Source organism: Ictidomys tridecemlineatus, chromosome 1 (genome assembly GCF_052094955.1).
Source record: "Ictidomys tridecemlineatus isolate mIctTri1 chromosome 1, mIctTri1.hap1, whole genome shotgun sequence".
NCBI classification, from domain to species: domain Eukaryota; kingdom Metazoa; phylum Chordata; class Mammalia; order Rodentia; family Sciuridae; genus Ictidomys; species Ictidomys tridecemlineatus.
In genome coordinates, this window is record NC_135477.1 from 74450173 (window position 1) to 74471919 (window position 21747).

A 21747-nucleotide genomic window follows, 5' to 3' on the forward strand; every position below is an offset into this window, starting at 1 on the left:
AAATCAGATATTATGATTCCTCTAATGCTAGATGCAGTTATTTTTTTTCCCAAATATTTTCAATTTGCAGTTGCTTGAATCCATTGGTATGGAACCCATGGACACAGGACCAACTGTATTTTTGAAGTTGTTTTTCATTTACTTGAAGCAAACACAAAAATTTCATTATAAACAATATCCAAAATCTTTATGATTTTACTCTTCTTAAATATTTGATCTTCTTTATTCTTATCAAATGTCTGAACTTACTTATTATTATTCTTAGAAAATTTTATTTTTTAAAAAAATATTTTTTTAGTTGTAGATGGGCACAATATATTTATTTTATTTATTTATTTTAATGTGGTTCTGAGGATTGAACCCAGTGCCTCACGTGTGCAAGGCAAACATTCAATCACTGAGCCACAACCCCAGCCCCAGAAAATTTTATTTTTGATGGGCTCAGAAGTAGCACTTCTCAGAGCAGACTCTGTCCTCTTTGTGATCTGCTCCTGATATTCTTCTTTGATATTCTTCTTTCTCTTAGCCAGAAGTTTAGCATATTTTGCAGTGTCTTCCTTATTTTTTCATACCATGTTGCTTTCCTCAGAACAACATGCTGATGTTTGAGTTGTCATGTACATAGAGGAACAAAATATGAAATTGTGGGTGCTTTGATCTGGGTTTCTTACTTTATTTATTCCAGAAGCTTTTTTCACAATATGCTGGCAGATATCATCTTTATAGGGATTGAAAAGTCTGTGTTTTACTAGCCTCAGGTATTGTGTCCCATCAGTGTCAGTACAAGAATATCTATTCCTCTCATTTCTTTTTATAATAACCAAATTAAGAACACTGAGATTAGAAATTACAATGCAATCCTAAAACAATTTGTGCTTTTTTCCCTCTAGTTTTCTTTGATATATATATCAGGAATATTCTTAATAGCAGATATACAGGTTTTCATGGGGAAATCTTGGTTGTCCTTACCACTGATTTGGATCACATAACCTTTCCAGCTTCATCCAGAGCATTAGCAGTAACTTCTGGAGCCATAAATTTCTCAAAAGAGAGATAGTTTGCATTCATTATACCCTTCAAGAAGTTTTGGGGCAATCAGTGGCCGGGAAAGAGATGTTCTGCTCAGTCTTGAAACAGCTGATTGCAAATAAGGTACCATGAAAAAGAAATTTTTTGGCTGTCTTTGCTGTTTCTAATTTTATGTGTGTGTGTGTGTGTGTGTGTGTGTGTGTGTGTATGTGTGTGTGTGTTGCTAAGGATCAAACCCAGGGCCTTGAACATGCTTTATGCAAGCACTTTAACACTGAGCTACTTCCCTAGCCTGGTGAGCATATGTTCTAAGATTCCTGTTTTGAATGGGTGGACAGAAAAAGTATTGATTAATTTTAGACAGTGATGAATTCAGTATATTTGTCATAATTTTTAGGGTACCCATGAATAGAACAGAACCAGCATACATAAAGTGTTATGATTTGAATATGAACCATCCCCCAAAAGCTCCTGTATTAATGTAGGAATGTTTGGAGATGAAATGATTGGATTGTGAAAGTTGTAACCTAATCAGTCCATCCTATTTTAAATGGTAACTGTAGGCAAGTGGGGTGTGGCTGGAGGAGGTAGTTATTGGGGGGCATGCCCTGGAAGAGTACATCTTTCCTGTGGCCTCTTCTCCCTTCTCTCTTTCTCTCCACTTTCTGACTACGTGTTGAGCAGCTGTCCTTTGATGGGTCCTCCCACCACGATGTGCTGCTTCACTTCAGGCCTAGAGCAGTTGAATTTGCCATCTATAGACTGAGACTTCTGAAACTGTGAGCCCCAAATAAACTTTTCTTCCACTAGGTTGTTCTTGTCACGTACTTTAGTTACAGCAATGAAAAACTAAAACAAAGGATACATACATATCTATCATAAGAATGAGAAAACAAGATAAAAAGTAACAAGTAAAATCTAAAGCCAGAAAGGGTAGAAAAAAGGATGTTAAATACATTGGGAAAATAGAAAGAACAAGCAAAGTTGTTTTTTTTTATAACCACAATTATTTATATATTTTGCCAAGTATACCAGCATTATTTTAAATGTAAGTAAACCAAAATTTCAGTTTGAGACCAAAGTAAAGTAAATCAAAACTAAAAATTTGAAATATGTGCTATTTTAAGTATATTTAGCTAAAAAAAAAGGATGAAAGGAAAATATACTGTGCAAAAAATATAAAAAAGAAAGCTATGTAACTATATTACTCTCAGAGCTAGTAGATATTAAGTAAAAAAGCATTACTAGCATAAGGATAGAGAGAATAATTTATGATGATAAAAATTCTGTTTACCAGGAAATGAAACTATTTTAAATCTTCAAACACCTAAAAACAAGTAAAACTAAAAAACACCTAGACACTGGTGAGATTATATGGAGATTAGGCCAAATCTACATTTTTATTAGACTTTAATATACTGCTCTCAATAATTCATAGAATAAGCATCAAAAACCAGTCATCATATAAAGGGTTAAATAACTTGACAAAATGGTCATATTTACAACCCTGTCCCCATTAACTACAGAGTTTACATTGTTTTCATACATGGAAAAACATATAAAATTGATCCATAAAATAAGTCTTAAATATTTTAATATAATTCATTAAAATATTTGTAAAATAATTGTAGAGCTTATCCTTCACATGTTGCTATTAAACAAGAACGTAATAACAAGAGGATAAGAAAATTTTCTTATACTTACAAATTAAGACTCATTTTTAATTCATGAGTGGAATAATTAATCATAATAAAATAAGAAACATTGTGAACTAAGTAAGAATGAAAACAATACAAAATTAAACACTTGTGTAATGCAATCAAAGTTCAATATTTAGAGAAAAATATTATAGCCTTAAATGCTTCAAATTGAAAAGCAGAAAATCACAAAATTTGAAAGACATTAAAGAAGAACTAAATATATGTGTAGGTATACCATGATAGTGAATTAGATAATTTATTGTTGCAATGAACAAAATAAGCACTTTATTTGAAAATTTTTAACAAAATAATTTGCAAAATAATTCCAAGGAAAGTCGAACAGAAATAGTAAATAAATATAAAAACAAATTAATGAAAGAAAAAACAGATTGAGGTTGGGGAGAATAAATAAATGATATTGGGAAATTTTTAAGAAACATAATTACAAATACATTGGCTAGTAAAAAGAAATTAAATAGAAAAGACACTTTCCTAAACATAGATAACATCAAATCTAATTGGAGAAGAAAGACAAATCTGGAATTTTAAACCTTGAAGAAATGGAATCTTTTTTTAAAAAAAATTCCCATAAAACTTTATCAGACCAGAAAGCTTTAATAGCAGGTTCTATCCAAACTCAAGGAACAAATAATTCTTTTTAAAAAATATTTTAGTTTTAAATTTGTACATAATAGTTGTAGATATTTATGGGGTATGGTGTGTCATTTTAGTACTTGTTTACAATGTGTAATGGTCAGGACAAGGTAATTGACATATCTATCACCTCAGACACTTACCATTTCTTTTTGTTGGGAACATGTAGGATTCTCTCTGCTAGCTATTTTAAAGTAGACAAGTGTCAGCAACAATTATTCTACCATAGTATAACACATTGAGTTATTCTTCCTATCCAATTATACCCCAGTACTCATTAACTTTCTCCACCCCCCACCCCAGGCACTGGTAATCACTATTTCATTTTCTACTTTTGTGAGATTAACTTTCTGACATCAAAGAACAATTTGTTGTCAATTCATTTTATGAGGCTAACCTAAATAAAGAAAATTACACTTAACTCACATAAATATGAATGTAAAATTTCTAAGCATATTTTAACAAACTGAATCCAGGAATATATAGAAAGAATAATTCATCTTGACCAAGTTGAATATATCTCAAGATGTTGATTTAACACTAGAAACAATTATAAATCAACCACAATAACTGATTAAAATTTAAAAAATTATATAATCTCTATAGATTCTGAAAAAAATGTTTGATTTTTCAACATGCAATCATGGTGAAAACTTTAAGCAAACTCTGAAAAGAAGAAAATTTTCTTAATCATAATGGTGTATCTACTCTAAACAATAAACATTATCCTCACCAGCAAAGTATTAAAAACTTTCCATCTAAATACATATATCTGAAAAGAAAGCCCACTTATATTTCTAATCAATATTATACTAGTTGTCCTAAATAGTACAATAAAACAAGAAATAAAAGGTGTTAGAATTGGAAACAAAGAATCCAAACTCTCATTGTTCAGAAATTATTAGACAATGCATGTAGATAATTCAAGAGACTCTACAGATGAATTACAATTAGTTCAGCAAAGAAATCAAGCTCTCTCTGTGTGTGTGTGTGTGTGTGTGTGTGTGTGTGTGTGTGTGTGTGTGTAAAATGGGGATTAAACCCAAGGGCAGTTTACCACTGAGCTATATCCCCAGCCCTTTTAGTTTTTATTTTGAAACAAAGTCTAGCTAAGTTGCTCATGCTGGTCTTAAACATGCAATCCTCTTACATCAGCCTCCTGAGTAGCTGGGATTATAGGCATGTTCCCAGCTGTTCCCAGCTGTTAAGTATTCAATATATAAATTAATTATGTTTATGTATTTGCTAGCAACAAACAATGAATAAAAAGATATTAAATGAGTTAAAAGATATTTAAAAAGCATATAAACATGTGAAATATCCAGATATAAATATAACAACTTATGCAAAAGCTCTCTATGGAAAAAATTACAAAAAGTGAATGAAAGGCACCAAAGAAAATATGGAGAGATATACCACGTTTATGAAATGTTAATTTTCTCTAGATTTATCTAAAGATTGAATGCAAACACTTTCAAAAATCACAAATAGGACTAGAACCCAGTATTCTGCCTTAACTTCAGATTCTTTCCCCTCATTTCTCTTTTGCCTTTCTCCCCAACACTATTTCTAAGCAAGGAGCCTTAAATACCCCTAGAAGACTGTCATCCCACAGTCTCTCTCTTACCATCAGCTCCCACATCTGTTACTTCTTTGCTATTATCCTGGTCACGGAGGGTATTTCTAGTCCCTGTCAAAGTGATTCTTATTTCTAGGTAGCTTAGGCTCTCTTACTAATCCTTTTGACTTAGAAATGGTCATCTTAAAGGTGAGGAGAAAGAAAGGTCCAAAAAGCAAATGGGGCAGAAATAACAAAGGACAAGAGGGGAGGAGGGAAAACAAGCATAGAAGTGATTTTGGTACCCTTGGGTACTGACTTGTATCCACTGGTTTCCTCAGAGAATGAGGAGCCAACTAGCACTTCACATGCTCTCTAGGTAAAGAAAAACAGATTGGAACCAGGAATTTCTGTAGCTTTGTGACCTTTGCAGGCAAGACAAGCCCTGTGAGAGTCCTCCCTAACTTGGTACAACAGAGCAAGGTAGGGACCACTTCCTAGCTAGTGCCTATAACACTGGGAAGTGTGAGGAGCCTTTCACCAAAGGGCCATGTGTCCAGGGATGGGTAGAATTTGTGTGATGGGTTTTTTCACCTCCTGCCACAAAACTATCAATGAATTCCCTTTCATGCGATTCCTTCTATAGCAGGTAGAGGCAAGGTGCGTCCTATCCTTGGTCCTTTGGTCAACATGGTACCAGGAAATTGTGATTGGGACTGAATGGTTGTTCCAGAAACATGAGGGAGACATCAGATTTCAAGGACCCATGCAAGAGCAGGCTTGTGTTTGAGTGGACTGTATTAATGACACTGAATCCAGTGGTTAGGGGTCTGGGGCAATATATATTACTATTTCAAGAAAACTGGCTGTATAACATGCATCTATGATCTTATACTATCCTCATATTGAATTGATGAGATAAGTATTATTATGACTCTGGTTCAGACGAAAACATTGGTTTAGTAATTTGAGAGGCTAAATTGCCCAAGTTCTCCTGGTTTATCCACCTGGCAGAGTCTAGAGTTGAAACTCAGGTCTGGTTCTATGATTGTAATGTACTGTCTTACAATTAGTGGTGGTTTTTCTTTTTTAATTTATTAAGAAATAGTCCACAATTGGGCAGCATTGCTCACCAAGTAGCCCTCCATGCTATCCTGACAGAGGAGGACTAAATGGCTGTTTCATGAAGAGCTTTGATGTAGTTCCACCGATGGCCACAAGATGTGGGATTCATTGGTTGGGTGCTTCATGATGGTTCTGCATTGTTGGATGTAGGACTGCCTCTCATTGATATTGGATGGTCTTGCTTCTCTGTCACTTGACAAAAGCAAAGATAACACTACTTCACCATTTTTCCATGAGAGACTCATTCCCATATTTGGATGAGCTCTTTAGTTCAGGGGAAGAAAGGTCATGGCCTTTGATTGTTAGAAAGGTCATAGCCCATGAGAATAAAAATAATTTGTAGACTTCTAAAAGAAATGCATTATTTGTGAAGTCTTATGTTAGGTAATGGTCTGCAGATGGGTGGTATTCCAAACCATCCCAGCACTAGCTGCTCAGACACAAGTCTCCTTTACCATTGTTCTTTGCACACTCTGTAAAGTATACCTGGCATAGAGTTGACTTTGATAAATGTTTGAGTAAATGATGGTATAGATAATAATGAAATTACAGTATTGACTATGATTAACTCATTTTATGTGTAAAATATGCAGTGGATTGCCATGAATTTATTCATTTAATTCTCACAATTATTCTCTTTTAACAGACAGATTAAATAACTCACCCAAGTTCCCAAAGTCAGTAAGTAGTGGGATAGTAAGTGAATGAGTGATTGAACAATGGGGATCTACTTCATTATGGTCATACTTGTTTGGTACAGGCCTCAGCTGATGTAATGGAAAAGTCAGACAGACTGGTGGCCCCAGTGGGAGCCAAGAGAGACAGATGGGTGGGCTATTAAAGGCATGGGCAGGAGTGGTAGGGAGGGACTGAGAGTGTGGCAGTAAGGAAAGCGGGAAAGGCAACAAGTTCTCACCCAATGACCCAATAAGAGGAGCTGAGTCAGTTCTGAGTGAGTGTGAGGCAAAGCCCTTATAGGCTACTTATGCTCTCAAAGAGTTCCCATTTCAGTGGCAGATAAGCTCTGGAAGAATTGACCCTTTACCCAAATTTAGTGCTTTGTTTTTCAGTTGAGTGCTTGAGTTGTCATTCATCTCTTCCTAGCATTTTGCCAGCATTGGACTATATTGCTCTGAGAAGAAAGGCCGTAGGAGCTTGGTATCTCCCAATTTGTTCACAAGTGGCCTTGACTCATGTCTATTTCTGCTTGTTCTCCATCCTGTGGGTCCTTTATTGCACCTCCCTGACAGCAGACCTGGCTCCAGTGGGGCTCCAATTCCAGTCTCAACTCAACTCCTGCTTCCTTCCTCTCTGGGCCCTGGATTTGACTCACTGTACCTGAAAGGAGAGTCAAAGGAGCAACCATGGCAGGTGGAAGGTGTTTGTACCCACAGCATCTAGGCACCTGTAGGTAGTGCTGTTCAGGCCTCTGCCTCCTCATGACCTCCAAGGCTGGTTCACAGGAACTTGCCATCAAAATCTTAGTTACTAAAGCATGTACTTTCCTTTCAGTTATGGTTCTAAGAAAACCATCACTCAAATTTTATCTAAAGAAATAGCAGCAACACTAAGAAATGTCATTCATCCCAAATCACACACCTTTGTTAGCTGCCCTTGTGCTTGACAGGTAAGCTCCAAGTTCAAATCACAACCCTGCAATTGCTAAAGGGAGCATAAGAGACCAGGCTCTGCCCCTCATATTGCTGGTTGGTCTGCCAGTTTCAGTTGGCTCCATCTCCCTCTTCAGCCCCTGTCCTCACTATCTTTTCTGGTTACCTGTTGATCCACATCAATCTATGCCTGCCCTGCCCAGCCACAGATTTGAAACCTAAGTGTCTGGTTTGCTCAGACATAATACTTTAAACATCCCTGCCTTCCTCCTTTATCACACAAAATGTAGTACAGGCAATCAGCCAGCAATCAGCATTTTCCCCATCTTATCGTGGTCATCCTCTTGCCTTACTGGCCTCCCTCTGGCCTTCTTGATCCTCTGACCCTCTGTAAAGTTCCAGTCCCTCAGGCCCAGCTGTTGCTCACCATCTCTATGCCCCTTCTTAAATTGATCACCATCACAGCTTTCCTTATACTCACTCCAAATTGGCTGCCTTTGAGTGCAACTTCCTTAGCAATGTTGAGGTCACGGGACAAGGGACTGTCAGATTCCTCCCACTGGACCCAGCATTTCTATATCATTTCATCTGCTTTCTTCCCCTCCCTCCTATCTCACCATCCCTTCACCTTTGAAATGTTAGCAGTCCTAACTGTACAAGGAGATTACTGCCTTGTGCTAATATTTCTAACAGAAAAGGTGGAGGTGGTGGTTATTTTAAGCAGATCAGCATTTACTTGGGTGGCAGGTGACTTAAACTTAGCAACTATAGAGAGTTGCGAGTCAACTGAGAGCCTGCTATATTACTAGAGAAATTCACTTTCTCCCTCTGGGACTCAATTTCTTCATTTTTTTGCATGGTTGACCTGAACAAATTACTAAATAAAAATCACCTGGGTACTTGCTACAAATGGATCTGCTCCAGAAATTCAAGTTCACCGGGGCCAGGGAAATGCTTGGGAATCTGTATTTTATAAAGTTACAGGTTGAATCTGATGAGTGAACAAATTTCAGAGAAATAATACTAAGTAGTCTTAAATATTATAAAATGTTTTGCTGCATAGTATAGAATAGCAGTAAAGATGGCATTAAGCAGGAAAAATATACATTTTACAAAGTATTATATAATTTTTAAAGCAATATAATAAAAAGTTATAAGGGGGGAGGGAATACCCAAAATAATTTATCTCTCCTAAAAGCAATCACTCTTGAGTTTCTTGTGATTTTTTTCTAAATAAAGAATATACAAATACTTGGTTTTTTATGTATTTGTAATAAAGGGAATCATATTGGGCTATGATACACCTTTCATCTTTGAAAGCATTTTCTTGGTGATTGTTGAATGTCAGCACACATAGATCTATTTCTCTTCTTTGAACAGCTCTGGAGTTGGTTTTTCACTGTATGTGAACCACAATTTCTTTCTGTAATCACTATTGATGGATCCTGTTACTTATTTGCTATTACAAAAATGTACTGCAATGTTTTTATGCATCTGCTACAAAGTAAAAATACATATATATATATATATATATATATATATATATATATTGCAATGAGCATTATCCTTCAAATGTTTGGTGAACTTTTGCAAGAATTGAGTTACTTCCTAGCAGTTGGGCTTGCAAAGGATGTGTATATTTTGAAGTTTAATGAATAATACCAGTGATTATTACCAGTGAATACTACCCAGGATTACTAATCCTTGTAGAAAGATAGTACTAATCAGTATTGTTACTATCTGCATATGAGAATGTGCTCATTGATCATCCCCTCACCAGCAAATTTTTAAATTTTATTTATTGGGAAAGAAAAACCTCAGATTTTTCCTTTTTAAAAAATACTTCTTTATCCATTCATCTATTGAAGGACACATAGATTGGTTTCATAGATTAGCTATTGTGAATTGAGCTGTTATAAACATTGGCTGCATCACTACAACGTGTACAATCAGAAACATGAGAAATTCCACCCCATCTATGTATGATATATCAAAGTGCATAAATGTGTTCTACTGTCATGTATAAGTAATTAAAACAAATAAAAAAATTCTCAGTTTTGGCACTGTGTATTATTTAAAAGCCTCAAAAAAAATCTGCTCTTTTACCACTACTTATACAGGAGTTGTGATCTCTTTCTTGCTGTTCCCCTCTTCTGAAGGTTCCTTCTGAACCTGAGTATCAGAGAGTGTGAAGATCCTTTTCCTCTTTCTCCATCCACATTCCTCCTGCCTTCCCTTGGGCAGCTCCAGGTATTCTGTTCATGATGAGCTTGCATGAGTCTCTGTTCTATTGGGTTCAGGTCCAAAGTCGGTGCTGTAAAAGGGTATGGAGGACTGGTGTGTTGATGAAACTGAGTTTGGTTCTGAGGCTATCTCCTGCTCCTTGCAGGAATCTTTCTTTTATTGAACCAGGAGATAAAGTGACATCAGTGTAAAAGCCCAGCTGAGCTGCCCTCCCATGGCCTTCGGTGGCACCTAATCCGATTGAGCTCTTACTGGCTAGCTCACGGGTCAATGGCTTTGAGGACACAGGCTGCTGGGGTGGGGGGTGTCTGTCTGCTAACAGGCCAGAGACTAGGGCCCAGGAGAGCAGCAGCAGCAGAAAAGGGAAGGGACCTTGTTGACTCACTCTCTGGGCAGCTGAGTGCTTAGTGACAAACAGTAAACAAAGGCGGCAGCAACACGACTGTGGTCTCTCAGCAGACGGACTGGCAAGAGATCCTTGCTCATTGTTGGAAAGTTGTTCCATGGTGAAGGCCTAGACTGGGCCACCGAGACTTCTGGATGCAGCCTTTGACAAAGGACACAGGTACTTCTTGGCATTGTTCTCTTTTCTCTTATAAATCTGGGTCAAGAAAAGGGCAAATCCCTGTCTGGGTGTGTGAGAGGGGAATTAGGATAACGCAGCTGGGTTAGGCCATGCATTAGTGACTGCGGTATTATTTGGGGTATTACTTGTTCCAGGACACTAATAGAGTCTGATATAAGATGGACTCAGAAGAGAAAAAGGGACTAAAGGTCAGACTAATCCTTGTTTGAATCACTGCTTGGGTTTTCAGTATCTGTGCAAATTCAAATGATGTTGTAACTTTCCTGAGACTCAGTTTCCTCATCTGTGAAATGGTGACAACAATGATCACATTTTACATGAGGTGACATATATAAAGCACTTAGCACATGCTAGGGGCATAAGAGCAGACCAATAAACAATGACTGTCACTATTTTTAGAAGTGAGCATTTTGGTTATTTATGCTAAAGAGTACCAGCTTATTCTATTTGACTTCCAAGAAACAATTTAAAAGGGGGAAAAGTCAAAGATTCACCCGATTTTGGTTACCTAGCAACTCTTCTACCTCCAGATTCCAATTGGTAACAGCTATTGCCTGGCTGTAAACAGTTTTTCCAAACAAGCCAAAGGAACCCGGGATAGTATCACCTCAAATATGCAAATGAATCACCTGTTGGTTAAAATGCAGATTCTGATTTAGGATGCCTGGGGAGGCCCTGAGTCTGCATTTTTAGCAAGCACCCAGGTGATGCCATTGTGGCTGCTCTGAGGAACCATACTTGGAGTTGCAGGACTGGTGCGAACAGCCGTAAACACTGCCACCTGCAGCTCTCATTGGTAGAATATGTCTATTCTCAAGCCCTAGCTTATTAGGTTTGTACCTACCCCAACTTCTGCCCTCACCATAAGCTCAGTATTAATAGCATGAATAGTTAGAATTTATTGAGAAACTACTATGTGCTGGACACTATGACTGAAGGTACAAAGAGGATAAATAACTTGCCCAAGGTAAGTCAGGGTCAGTCCAACTCTGACCTCAGAGCTTATCCTCTCAGCCACCATACTTTGCTATTCCCATTAACTTTCTGAGTTTTATCAGTCTTAAGGTGTTTGGTCTGAGTTTTTAGCTGCTGTTTTCCCGGAGGTCTCCTCCCAAGACTTTGTGACTAACTCCTTGTCCTGATACTTGGTTCATTTTGCTCTTGGTCACTGGCAGTTCTACTGTGAATTATCTCACCCATCTTTTTTCTCTATTGGCCATAGATGCCTTTATTCTTATGTGTCCTCGATTAAAATGGTTATAAAGGTTCAATATCGTTGGAAAGAATGTAGATGGTGAAGAAATGTGAGTGGGGTGATGAAGGAAAGAAGGAAGGATGTGGGCAGGAAAGTGGAAAGTCCCAGCTCCTGGTGAGTTGGTGCTGGTCAAGTGGTAAGATTTCAAGACTGAGTTGTCAGAACTAACTTCCACAGATTAATGAGGTGTAAAACGGTGTCTGCTAGGTACAAAATGTGTTCAGCATTTTAAAAAGTGCCATCCAAAAATTTCATGTATTTCTTGTTTCAGCACCATTTCTGTGTGAAGCTTATACATAGAGTAGACGGCTCGCATTGCACCTCATTGATTTACCCAATCATTCAACTGATGGGGATGATGCAAAGGATCCAGATTGAGTGACTTTGAACATCCTATGGAAAGAACAAAAGGGAAGTAGTGTGTGGCACACCCAAAGCAAGGGAAAAGGCTGCAGAGGCAAGGGCATGTGGTTGGAACTCGGTCTGGAGGGACGGGCCAGAGGTCCCCTCATCCTAGTTCAGGATTGTGGATCTGGACTGGTGCTGCAGAAAACAGAAAGCTACTGAGAGTTTGTACATGGAGGAGAAACAAGGTCAATTTTTTTGTTTGTTTGTTTTAGGAAGAGAATTATACAGGATGGAGAATTGATGGGGCCGAGCAAGACTGGGTTGTATAACACCACAAAGGAGGGTCTCCAGTGGTTATTCAGGGGAGGGATGCTGATGGATTTGACTAGGAAAGTGGCATGGTAGGAGGTGTTAGAGAACAATGGGTGGATAGTAAGGAAAGTTTGGAGGTGGATGGGGCATTGAAGGACAGAAAGGAGAAAAGAACGATGCCTGAGGGTTTGGCTTCTGTGACTGGAGAGCTTGCTTTTATTCTGTTTATACTGCTATAACAGAATAACTTGAGTTTGGATAATTTATAAAATGTAGGAATTTGTTTTTTATAATTCTGGAGGCTGGGAATTCTAAGTCAAGGCATGAATGAATTGGTTGTCTGGTGATGTTACAGCTCTTCTTCCAAAGTGGCACCTTGAATACTGTGTCCTTTGAGGGGACAAATGTATCTTCATATAGCAAAAGGTGGAAGAGAAGGAAGGGACAAACTCCCTCCATCAGGCTCTTTTATAGGCATCTAATCCCATTCATGATGGCCAAGTTGTCATTGATGCAACCACTTACCAAAGGCCACATTTCCTAGTACTGTGGCTTTGGGGATTCAGTTTCAACATGAATTTCAGAGGGGACAAAAACATTCAAACCATAGCGGTGGAAGGAAAGTGAGTTCACTCTTGAGCATCCAATGGGACTGTCTAAGAGGCAGCTGGAGACATAAGAGCTTGGCACACAGCTGAAGAGGTGATGGGTTGACAGCTGGTAACTTCAGAGAATGTGGAGTGATTCATAAGAGACTCCAGGGCAGAAAGAACACTGAGAACACTGACATTTGGCAATTCATTTATTCACTGACAAATAATGCCATGGAAAATATCTTTCAGTGTATCCCTTTGTCAAACATTCTTAGCATACATTTTTTTAGAGGAAGAACCTGATGGGAGGAATGGATGTTCCTTGAGTCCTGGTATTGGATGCTCCTTGGATTCTGGCATTGCAAATTGCTCTATAAGTTGGGCATCCCAACTTGGCCACACATGTCACGTCTTTGAGAGAAACAGCCTCATGGCAATCGGAGGAGCACTGAGTGCTCATCATCAAAGCCAGCTCAATGGATGAAAATAGTGCCTCATGATCATTTCCATATGCATCTCTTACATTTCCTGTGGGGGTGGACAGTTTCCATATTCTTTAATAATGAATCACAATTTCTTTTATGAATTCTTCTTAATCTCATTTTCTCACTTATCAACTGGTGCTGGGATCCACACAGCTTCCCCCGACCCTCTTCTTTCTCTATTTAGACAGAAATAGTCTCTTTCAGCTTGACCTTCATTCTTTATCTCAGCTGGCTGTATTAACTGTATTGCATTTTGTCGATAAGACTGTGGGAAATAGCTTCCTAACTTAGTGGTTGAGGAGGAATGTCTGGTAAATGAAGCCCAGGAGAGGAGTGTGACACCAGAATTCTTTTCCTACAGCCATGGAGAGTGGAATGCTGAGAAGTGCCTCCACTTCTCCCACCCTCAGCTGTTTTCACATTTCTTCACTTTTAAAGTGAGGTCTTTGTGTATTTCTCTTTTCAGTTCCACCAGCTTTTGCTTCAGGTATTTTTCCATTCTCTTGTTTGAAGCACATATGCTTGGAGTTGGTGTCGTCTTCATGGAATGGCCCTTTTATCATTATAAAAAGTCCCTCTATCTTTGATGATTCTTTTTGCTCTGAAGTTTAATTTTTGATATTAATATAAGCATTCTTGCTTTGTTTTGTTGATGTTTCTATATCTTTTTATCATTTTATTTTTAACTTATCCATATCATTATATGTGAAGGGTTTCATTTTGATAACGTACAGTTGATAAAAATCTGCTCCTCCATTCTCTGTCCTTAGTGTATTTAGATCATTTAAATTTAATATGGTAATTTTTATGTTGAAGTTTCAATCTTCTGTTTTATCCCCTTCTTAGCAATTGACAGAAAATCAGCAAGGGTATAGAAGAACTAGCTCTATAGCAGTATCGTACAACAGTATCAACAGTAACATACAATAGGATCTAATTGAAATTTATAGTTCATACCTAATATCAGAACATATAATTTTTTCAAGAACCATAAAACAAAGCAGACCATATCCTGAGACATAAAACAAACCTGAACAAATGTAAGAGTTGAAAAAACTATAGAAATGAAAGAGAAAAATAAAACCAAAGCAACTAGAAGGAAAGAAATAATAAAGATAAGAACAGAAATTTAAAAAAATGAAGTGAGGTCTTTGGATTAAATGTGATACACACAGTTAAGGTGATTCTTCACTAACCATTATTTTAACCATCTTCTCTAGATGGATAAATTTGGGTGGATGAAACTGCTTTGCCTTAGAGGGGGATATATATATATACACGTATACATACACACGCACACACACACACACACACACACACACACACACATACACACATTTTGGTGGTTCTTGGGTACTGGGGATTGAGCTACCCAGGGACACTCAACCACTGAGCCACATTCCCAGCCCTATTTTGAATTTTATTTAGAGATAGGGTCTCACTGAGTTGCTTAGCAACTTACAGGCATGTGCTACCACATCTGGCAAGAGATATGTATTTAAGCAAAGCTTTTTTCCCTTGGGATCTGTGACAGAATGAGACAAAGGAAAACCCACTAAATGCTCTGCTCTGCCTCTCAACCAGAGATATATTCCTCAGCTGTTGTTGCAGAATGAGAGGGGAGTACATTCTCTGTGAAAGGGTACCCACCACTCCTGTCTGGCTCCTGGACCCTGTGGGCATCTGGCTTTCCATATCCATTTGTCCTTTTGCTGGCCATCCTTATACCAGGCACCACATGCAACATCTATGCACAACAACCCTTCTGTACCTGCATCTTCCTGTAGCATTTAGAGATGTTCCCTAGGAGATGTAGAATTGGCATCGCTGGGTCCTGGAGAATGTACGTTCTTAATTTTAATAGATTAAAAACTTGAAACTAATTTAACTCCATAATGATGGGGATTATAAGAGGCCCTGATTGCAGTACCCACCTTGCTAACATTAATTATTTGAAAATTTACAGAACATGTGACCTTTGAGACGGACTTTTTTTCACTTGGCATAATGTCCTTGAGATCCATCCAAGTTGTCCATGTATTAATCATAGTTTGTTTTTATTGCCAAGTAACATTTCATGATATGGATTTACTAAAATTTGTATAACCATTCACTAGATGAAGGACATTTTGGTTGTTAACCGATTTTGGCTATTAAAAATATTGCTGTTATTATGAATATAACATGAAAACTAATATACAGATTTTCAAAATTTGTCCATATTGTAGCATATATCAGAACTGTGTTCCTTCATAGTTGAACAATATTCCATTGTATGGACACACCATGTTTTGTCTGTCTATTCATCATGTGATGGACTTTGGATAGTTTCTTTTTGTTTATGAATAGTTCTTTGTGAACATTTATATATTCACATATGAACATGTAAACTAGAAATGTCTACTCAAGTAGAAATAAACATACAAAAATTTTAAAATTATTTGTGTTTTTATTATTGAATTATAAGAGTGATTCATATATTCTAGATACTAGATACTTATCAGATTTATGGTCTGCAAATTTTTTTTTGCCATTCTGTGGATTGCATTTTCATTTTCTTCAGAGTAACTTTTGATGCCCCAAATATCTTTTGCTATCTGTTGAGATTGGGTCATTTCTATTGTTCTGTCTTCACTCCACTGCTTCTTCTGTCTTCTCTATTCTGCTGTTGAATACGTTTATTCAAGAACAGACAATACAATACTGAAGAAGAAAACCAGGTTGAGCCAGGCATGGTGGAGCACACTTGTAATCCCAGAGGCTTTTAGTTTCGGTCATTGTATTTTTCAATTCTAAAATTTCCATTTGAGTTTTCATATTTCCTTGCTGAGACTTTCCATTTCTTTGCTGAGACTTTCTAGTTTTTCATTGCATTTATAATTGCTCACTAAAAGTCTGTTAGATAGCTGTGTCATCTTGGTGTTGGCATCTCTTCTTCTTCTTTTTTTTTTTTTTAAAAATTCAAGTTGAGAATTTCCTGGCTTTTGATATGATGAGTAATACCTAAAAAATATCCTTGTGTTATATTATGAAACTCTGGACCTTTTAAAAATTTTCATTTCTGCCAGATATCCCCTATACTGCATTGACAGGAGAAGGGAGTCTCTGCCTAGATATTTGCAGGGGAAGGGGGAAGTCCAGGTTCTCCACTCAGTGTCTGTTAACACCTGAAGGGCACCTTGTTACTGCTCCTCAAGGGAGGTGTTCTGCCTTTCCACTAGTACCCACTCTTATGGGTACTTCATCACTGCTCCTCATGTGGCATTTCAGGGGGTGCCTTGTTACCTACATGGGTGAAAGTCTTGACTCTTTACTAGACCTCCCCTGATATTACCCCAGGGGGTGGACCAAGAAGCACCTTGATAACCAGATGGAGGTAGAAGTCCAGGCTCCAGTGTGGGTCTCTATTGGCATTCGAGTGGGGAGCAGGTAACCACCAGGTGGGAAATTAACAACTAGGTGATCTTTGCTGACCATTTCTTGAAAAGGCTATCTCAATTTAATTGCCTTTTCTCTTTTGTTAAAGGTTAGCTAACTTTATTTTTTATTGATCTATTTTTGGGTTTCCTATTGTTTTCCTTTGATCTATTTGTCTGCTCTTTCACTAATAACACACTCTTTTGATCAATGTACTTTAAAGTAATTCCTGAAGTTGTATAGTATCAGTCCTTCAAACTGTTTTTTTTTTTCTTGGTACTGGGGATTGAACTCAGGGGTACTTGACCACTGAGCCACATCCATATCCCCAGGTCTATTTTGTATTTTATTTAGAGACAGGGTCTCACTGAGTTGCTAGGCACCCTACTTTTGCTGAGGTTGGCTTTGAACTCATGATTCTCCTGCCTCAACCCCTCAGCCTCTGGGATTACAAGTGTGCTCCACCATGCCTGGCTCAACCTGGTTTTCTTCTTCAGTATTGTATTGTCTGTTCTTTTGTTTGGTTTTATTTTTTAATAAGCTTCAGAATCAATTGTTGATATCTGTAAAATAAATGTTTGGGACTTTGAGATTAAGTCTATGGATCAGCATTGAATCTATAGATCAAGTTGGAAAAAATGACATCTTAACAATAGTGGGTCTTTTTAGTTATGAATATGGGATAAATAACACTCCTGTTATTTAGATTTTTCCAAGTTTTCTTTCATCAGAATTTTGCAGCTTTAAGGATCTTGTACATATTTTGTTAGATTTATTCCTACATACTGCATAATCTTGGAATATTAATATAACAGTTGATGTCATGTTTATAATTTCAAATCCCAGTTATCATTGCAGATATTAATTATAATGAAAACAATTGACTTTTTTTAAATTTTTATTTTTTTTAGTCATACATGACAGTAGAATGTAATTTGACATATAATACATACATGGAATGTACATACATCAATTATATTGTCTATTCTATTCTGCAATAGACTTTTTATGTTAACTGTGTGTCCTAAATGTTTGTATAATATCTTGTTAGGGCCAGGAAGTTATTTGCTTATTGTGAGGGGATTTTCTAGATAGACATTCATGTCATCTCTGAATAGAAATAATTTTATTTATTCCTTTGCAATCTATATAACTTTTGTTTCCTTTCCTTTTCTTGTTACATTAGATAGGACTTCCTGTGCAATTTAGATAGGAGTGCTAAGAGGGAACATCTTTGCCTTCTTCCTGATCTTAGAATGATTGCATCTAATTTCTCACGATTAGGTGAGATGTTGGCTACAGATATTTTTAATAGATGTTTTTAAAAATCAAGTTGAGAAAATTCTTCTCTATTCCTGATTAGCTGAGAGGGTTTTTTTTAAAATCATGAGTGGGTGTTGAATTTTGACAAATGTCTTTTCTATATTAATAGATATGATCATATAATTGATCATATCACTTTAGCCTGTGGAAGTGGTGGGTTGTATTAATAACTATTTTGAATGTTGAACTAGCCTTTCATACCTGGAATCAATTTCAGTTGGTCATTACAAATGAAGAACTAAGTTTGAATATTGTTGCACTCAATTTGCTTATAAAGGATTTTCACCTCCTCATTCATGAAAGATATGTATCCGTGGTTTACTTTGATGTAATATATTTATCTGGCTTGGATATTAGAATAATTTTGCCTCATAGATTGGGTTAAGAAGTACCCCTTTGTTTTTACTTTCTAGAAGAGAGTGTAGAGAATTGATATTATATTTCTTTCTTAAATGTTTGATAGACTGCATCAGGAAAATCCCCTGGGCCATTTATTTTGTTTTATAAAACCATTAATTATTGATTTAATCTATCTAACAGACATAGGCCTAATTACATTATCTATTCTTTGGGTGGGTTTTGGTAGATTGCAGTTTTCAAGAAATTGGCCCATTTCATCTAAATTTATTATTAAGTTTATGGGAATATAACTGTTCATCATAATTCTTTATTAACCCTTTAATGTTTATAGGATCAGAAGTGATGGCTCTTCATTTGTAATTTAGTTATTTTGTTTTCTCTTGATTATTTTGGCTATGTGTTTATCAATTTTATTAATGTTTTTCAAGAACCAGCTTTTGGTTTTATTGATTTTCTCTAGATCTCTCCTGTTTTCAATTTCAATGACATTTGCTTTAATTTTTTAATATATAATTTTTCTTTTATTTAGGTTTATATTGATCTCTTTTTTGTAGTGCCCTAATGTGGGAGTTATATTTCTGATTTAGATTTTTCTTACTTCCTAATACTTCAACAAGTTTCTGCTTAATTACTGCTTCCATTGTATCTCACATATTTTCATCAAGTTTAAAATATATTTTATTTTATTTTGAAGTTTTTTTGACCTGTATGTTGTCTAGAAATGTGTTTAATTTCCAAATATTGGAGTATTTCCAGCTATCTTTCTCTTATTGATTTATAGTTAAATTTACTGAAAATATGTTTCATATTATTTTTTGTACTTTTAAATTTTTTAACTGTGTTTTATGTCCTAGAATGTAGTATATATCTCATGAATGTTCCATATAAACCAGAGAAGAAGATGTATTCTACTGAATAAATGGGTCTACAAATATTAGTTAGATCAAGTTGACTGATGATGTTTATACTTTAACTATGCCTTTACTGATTTTCTGCCTGATGAATCTGTTAATTACTGATAGAGGAATGTTGAAGTCTCTAACTGTAATAGTGGATCATTTATTACTTCTTACAGCCTGTCAAGTTTTTTCTCATGTATTTTGATGCACTGTTGTTAATTGCAATCACTCTAAAGATTGTTTTGCCTCATTGGAGTATTGAACTCTATCATTACAATTATGTAAAGAGTAATGACCCTCTTTATTCCTGATAATTTTCCTTATCCTGATGTCAGCTTTGCCTGAAATTGATTACTCCAGCTTTCTTTTTATTTGGACTAGCATTGTATATTTTTCTCTATCACTTTATTTTAAAATTTATTTATTTTCATTCCATCCCTTTACTTTTAATCTGTTTGTGCTCTTATATTTGAAGTGGGTTTATTAAATTCAATAGTTATGCTTTAATCCACCAGTCCCTTTCTGACTTCTAATTGGTATAGTTAGACAATTTACATTATAAAGTCATAATTTATATAGTTAGAGTAATACCATATTTGTAACTATTTTCTATTTGTTGCATTCATTTCTTTTAAAAAAATCTTCTATTTTATGCCTTATCTAGTTGTAATTGAGCATTATATATGGTGTCTTTTTCTTTCTTATTTCAGCATATCAGTTATATTCATTTTAAAAATATTTCTAGTGGTCATCGTAGAGTTGCAGTATATGTTTACAATTATAAATCATTTTTCAAACAACACGTGTGTGGTGAGGTACCTAATACAGGATGATCTCAATTTCTCCCTATCATTCTTTGTAACTGACAGGCATTCATTTCACTTATTAATAATATATAAATCACCCAATCAACTGTTGATATTATCATTTTAACAAATAGTTATCGTTTGGATTAATTAAGAATAAAGAAAATAAAGTTTTAAGATCTAAATTTCAGGCCTATATAATTTTTCTTCTCTCTGAAGAAATTTAAAATTATTTCTTATATAGCATGGCTACTGGTGACCAATTTTCTAAGTTTTATTTTTTCCAATAAAGGTTTTAATTCTTCTGACTTGTGAAAGAAATCGCCCCCTTTTAGTAGTTATTTTTAGTTGTGTATAATGTTGGGATTCATTTCGACATAATTATAAAGGCATGGGATATAATTTGCTGTAATTCAGTTCCAGGATTTCCCTTTTCCCTCCCACCTCATTCCTTTCCCCCTTACTCTATTGATCTTTTCATTATTCGCTTTTAGTTTAGTTTTTTTTAGTTATACATGATGGCTAGATTCACTGTGGTTTATTCATATAGATACATAGGAAATTTACGTTACATTCATTCCAGTGTTCTATTACTTTTCTTCTTCCTTTCCCTCAACCCCTTCATCTAATTCACTGATCTTTCTTCTATTTTGATGAAATCCCTCCTCCCCTACACTCTCTCTCCCTCTCTCAAACCTCCCCTTCCTTATTTTGGACTAACATCTGTATCAGAGAAAAATACTACCTTTGATTTTCAGGGTCTGGCTTATTTCATTTAGTAAAATGTTCTCCATTTCCACCCATTTACCATAAAATGCTATAATTTCATTCTTATGGCTAAGTAAGGCTCCATTGCATGTATGTGTATGTATATATCTATCTCACAGTTTCTTAATCCATTCATTTATTGATGGGCATCTGGGTTGGTTCTGTAACTTAGCTATTGTGAATTGTGCTGCTATAAACATTGATGCAACTGTATCCTTGTAGTACATTGATTTTAGAGGAGTAGGATAGCTGGATCATATGGTGTTTCCATTCCTAGTTTTTTAAAAATCTTTTTTGGTTGTCAATGTACCTTTATTTTATTTATATGTGGTGCTAAGAATTGAACCCAGGACCTCACACATGCTAGGCAAGCACTCTGCCACTGAGCTACAACCCCAGCCCCATTCCTAGTTTTTTGAGAAATCTCCATGCTGCTTTCCAGAGTGGTTGCAGTCCTATTAACAATGTATGAATGTACCTTTGTTCCCATATGCTGGCTAATACTTCTTATTATTGTATTCTTCATGATTGCCATTCTGACTGGAATGAAATGAAATCTCAGTGTTGCTTTGATTTTTATTTTCTTAATTGCTAGAGATGTTGAGCATTTTTTCATATATTTGTTAGTCATTTGTATTTCTCTCTTTCTTTCTTTTGTTGTTGTTGTTGCAGAAA

General features: G+C 36.1%; 1 protein-coding gene across 3 annotated transcripts in view; it reads left to right on the forward strand.

The window, feature by feature from the left end:
* Positions 1-10180: 10180 nt before the first annotated feature.
* Frmpd2 (FERM and PDZ domain containing 2) overlaps positions 10181-21747 on the forward strand; it is a 131320-nt gene continuing 119753 nt past the window's right edge. For 2 of the 3 annotated variants that reach the window (XM_021735782.3, XM_078042696.1), the window contains exon 1: positions 10182-10485. In XM_021735782.3, coding sequence (XP_021591457.2) covers positions 10461-10485 — 25 coding nt within the window. In that variant the 5' untranslated portion in view covers positions 10182-10460. Of the gene's footprint in view, positions 10486-21747 lie in introns of all 3 variants that reach the window. The other variant, XM_078042662.1, reaches the window with a different exon arrangement.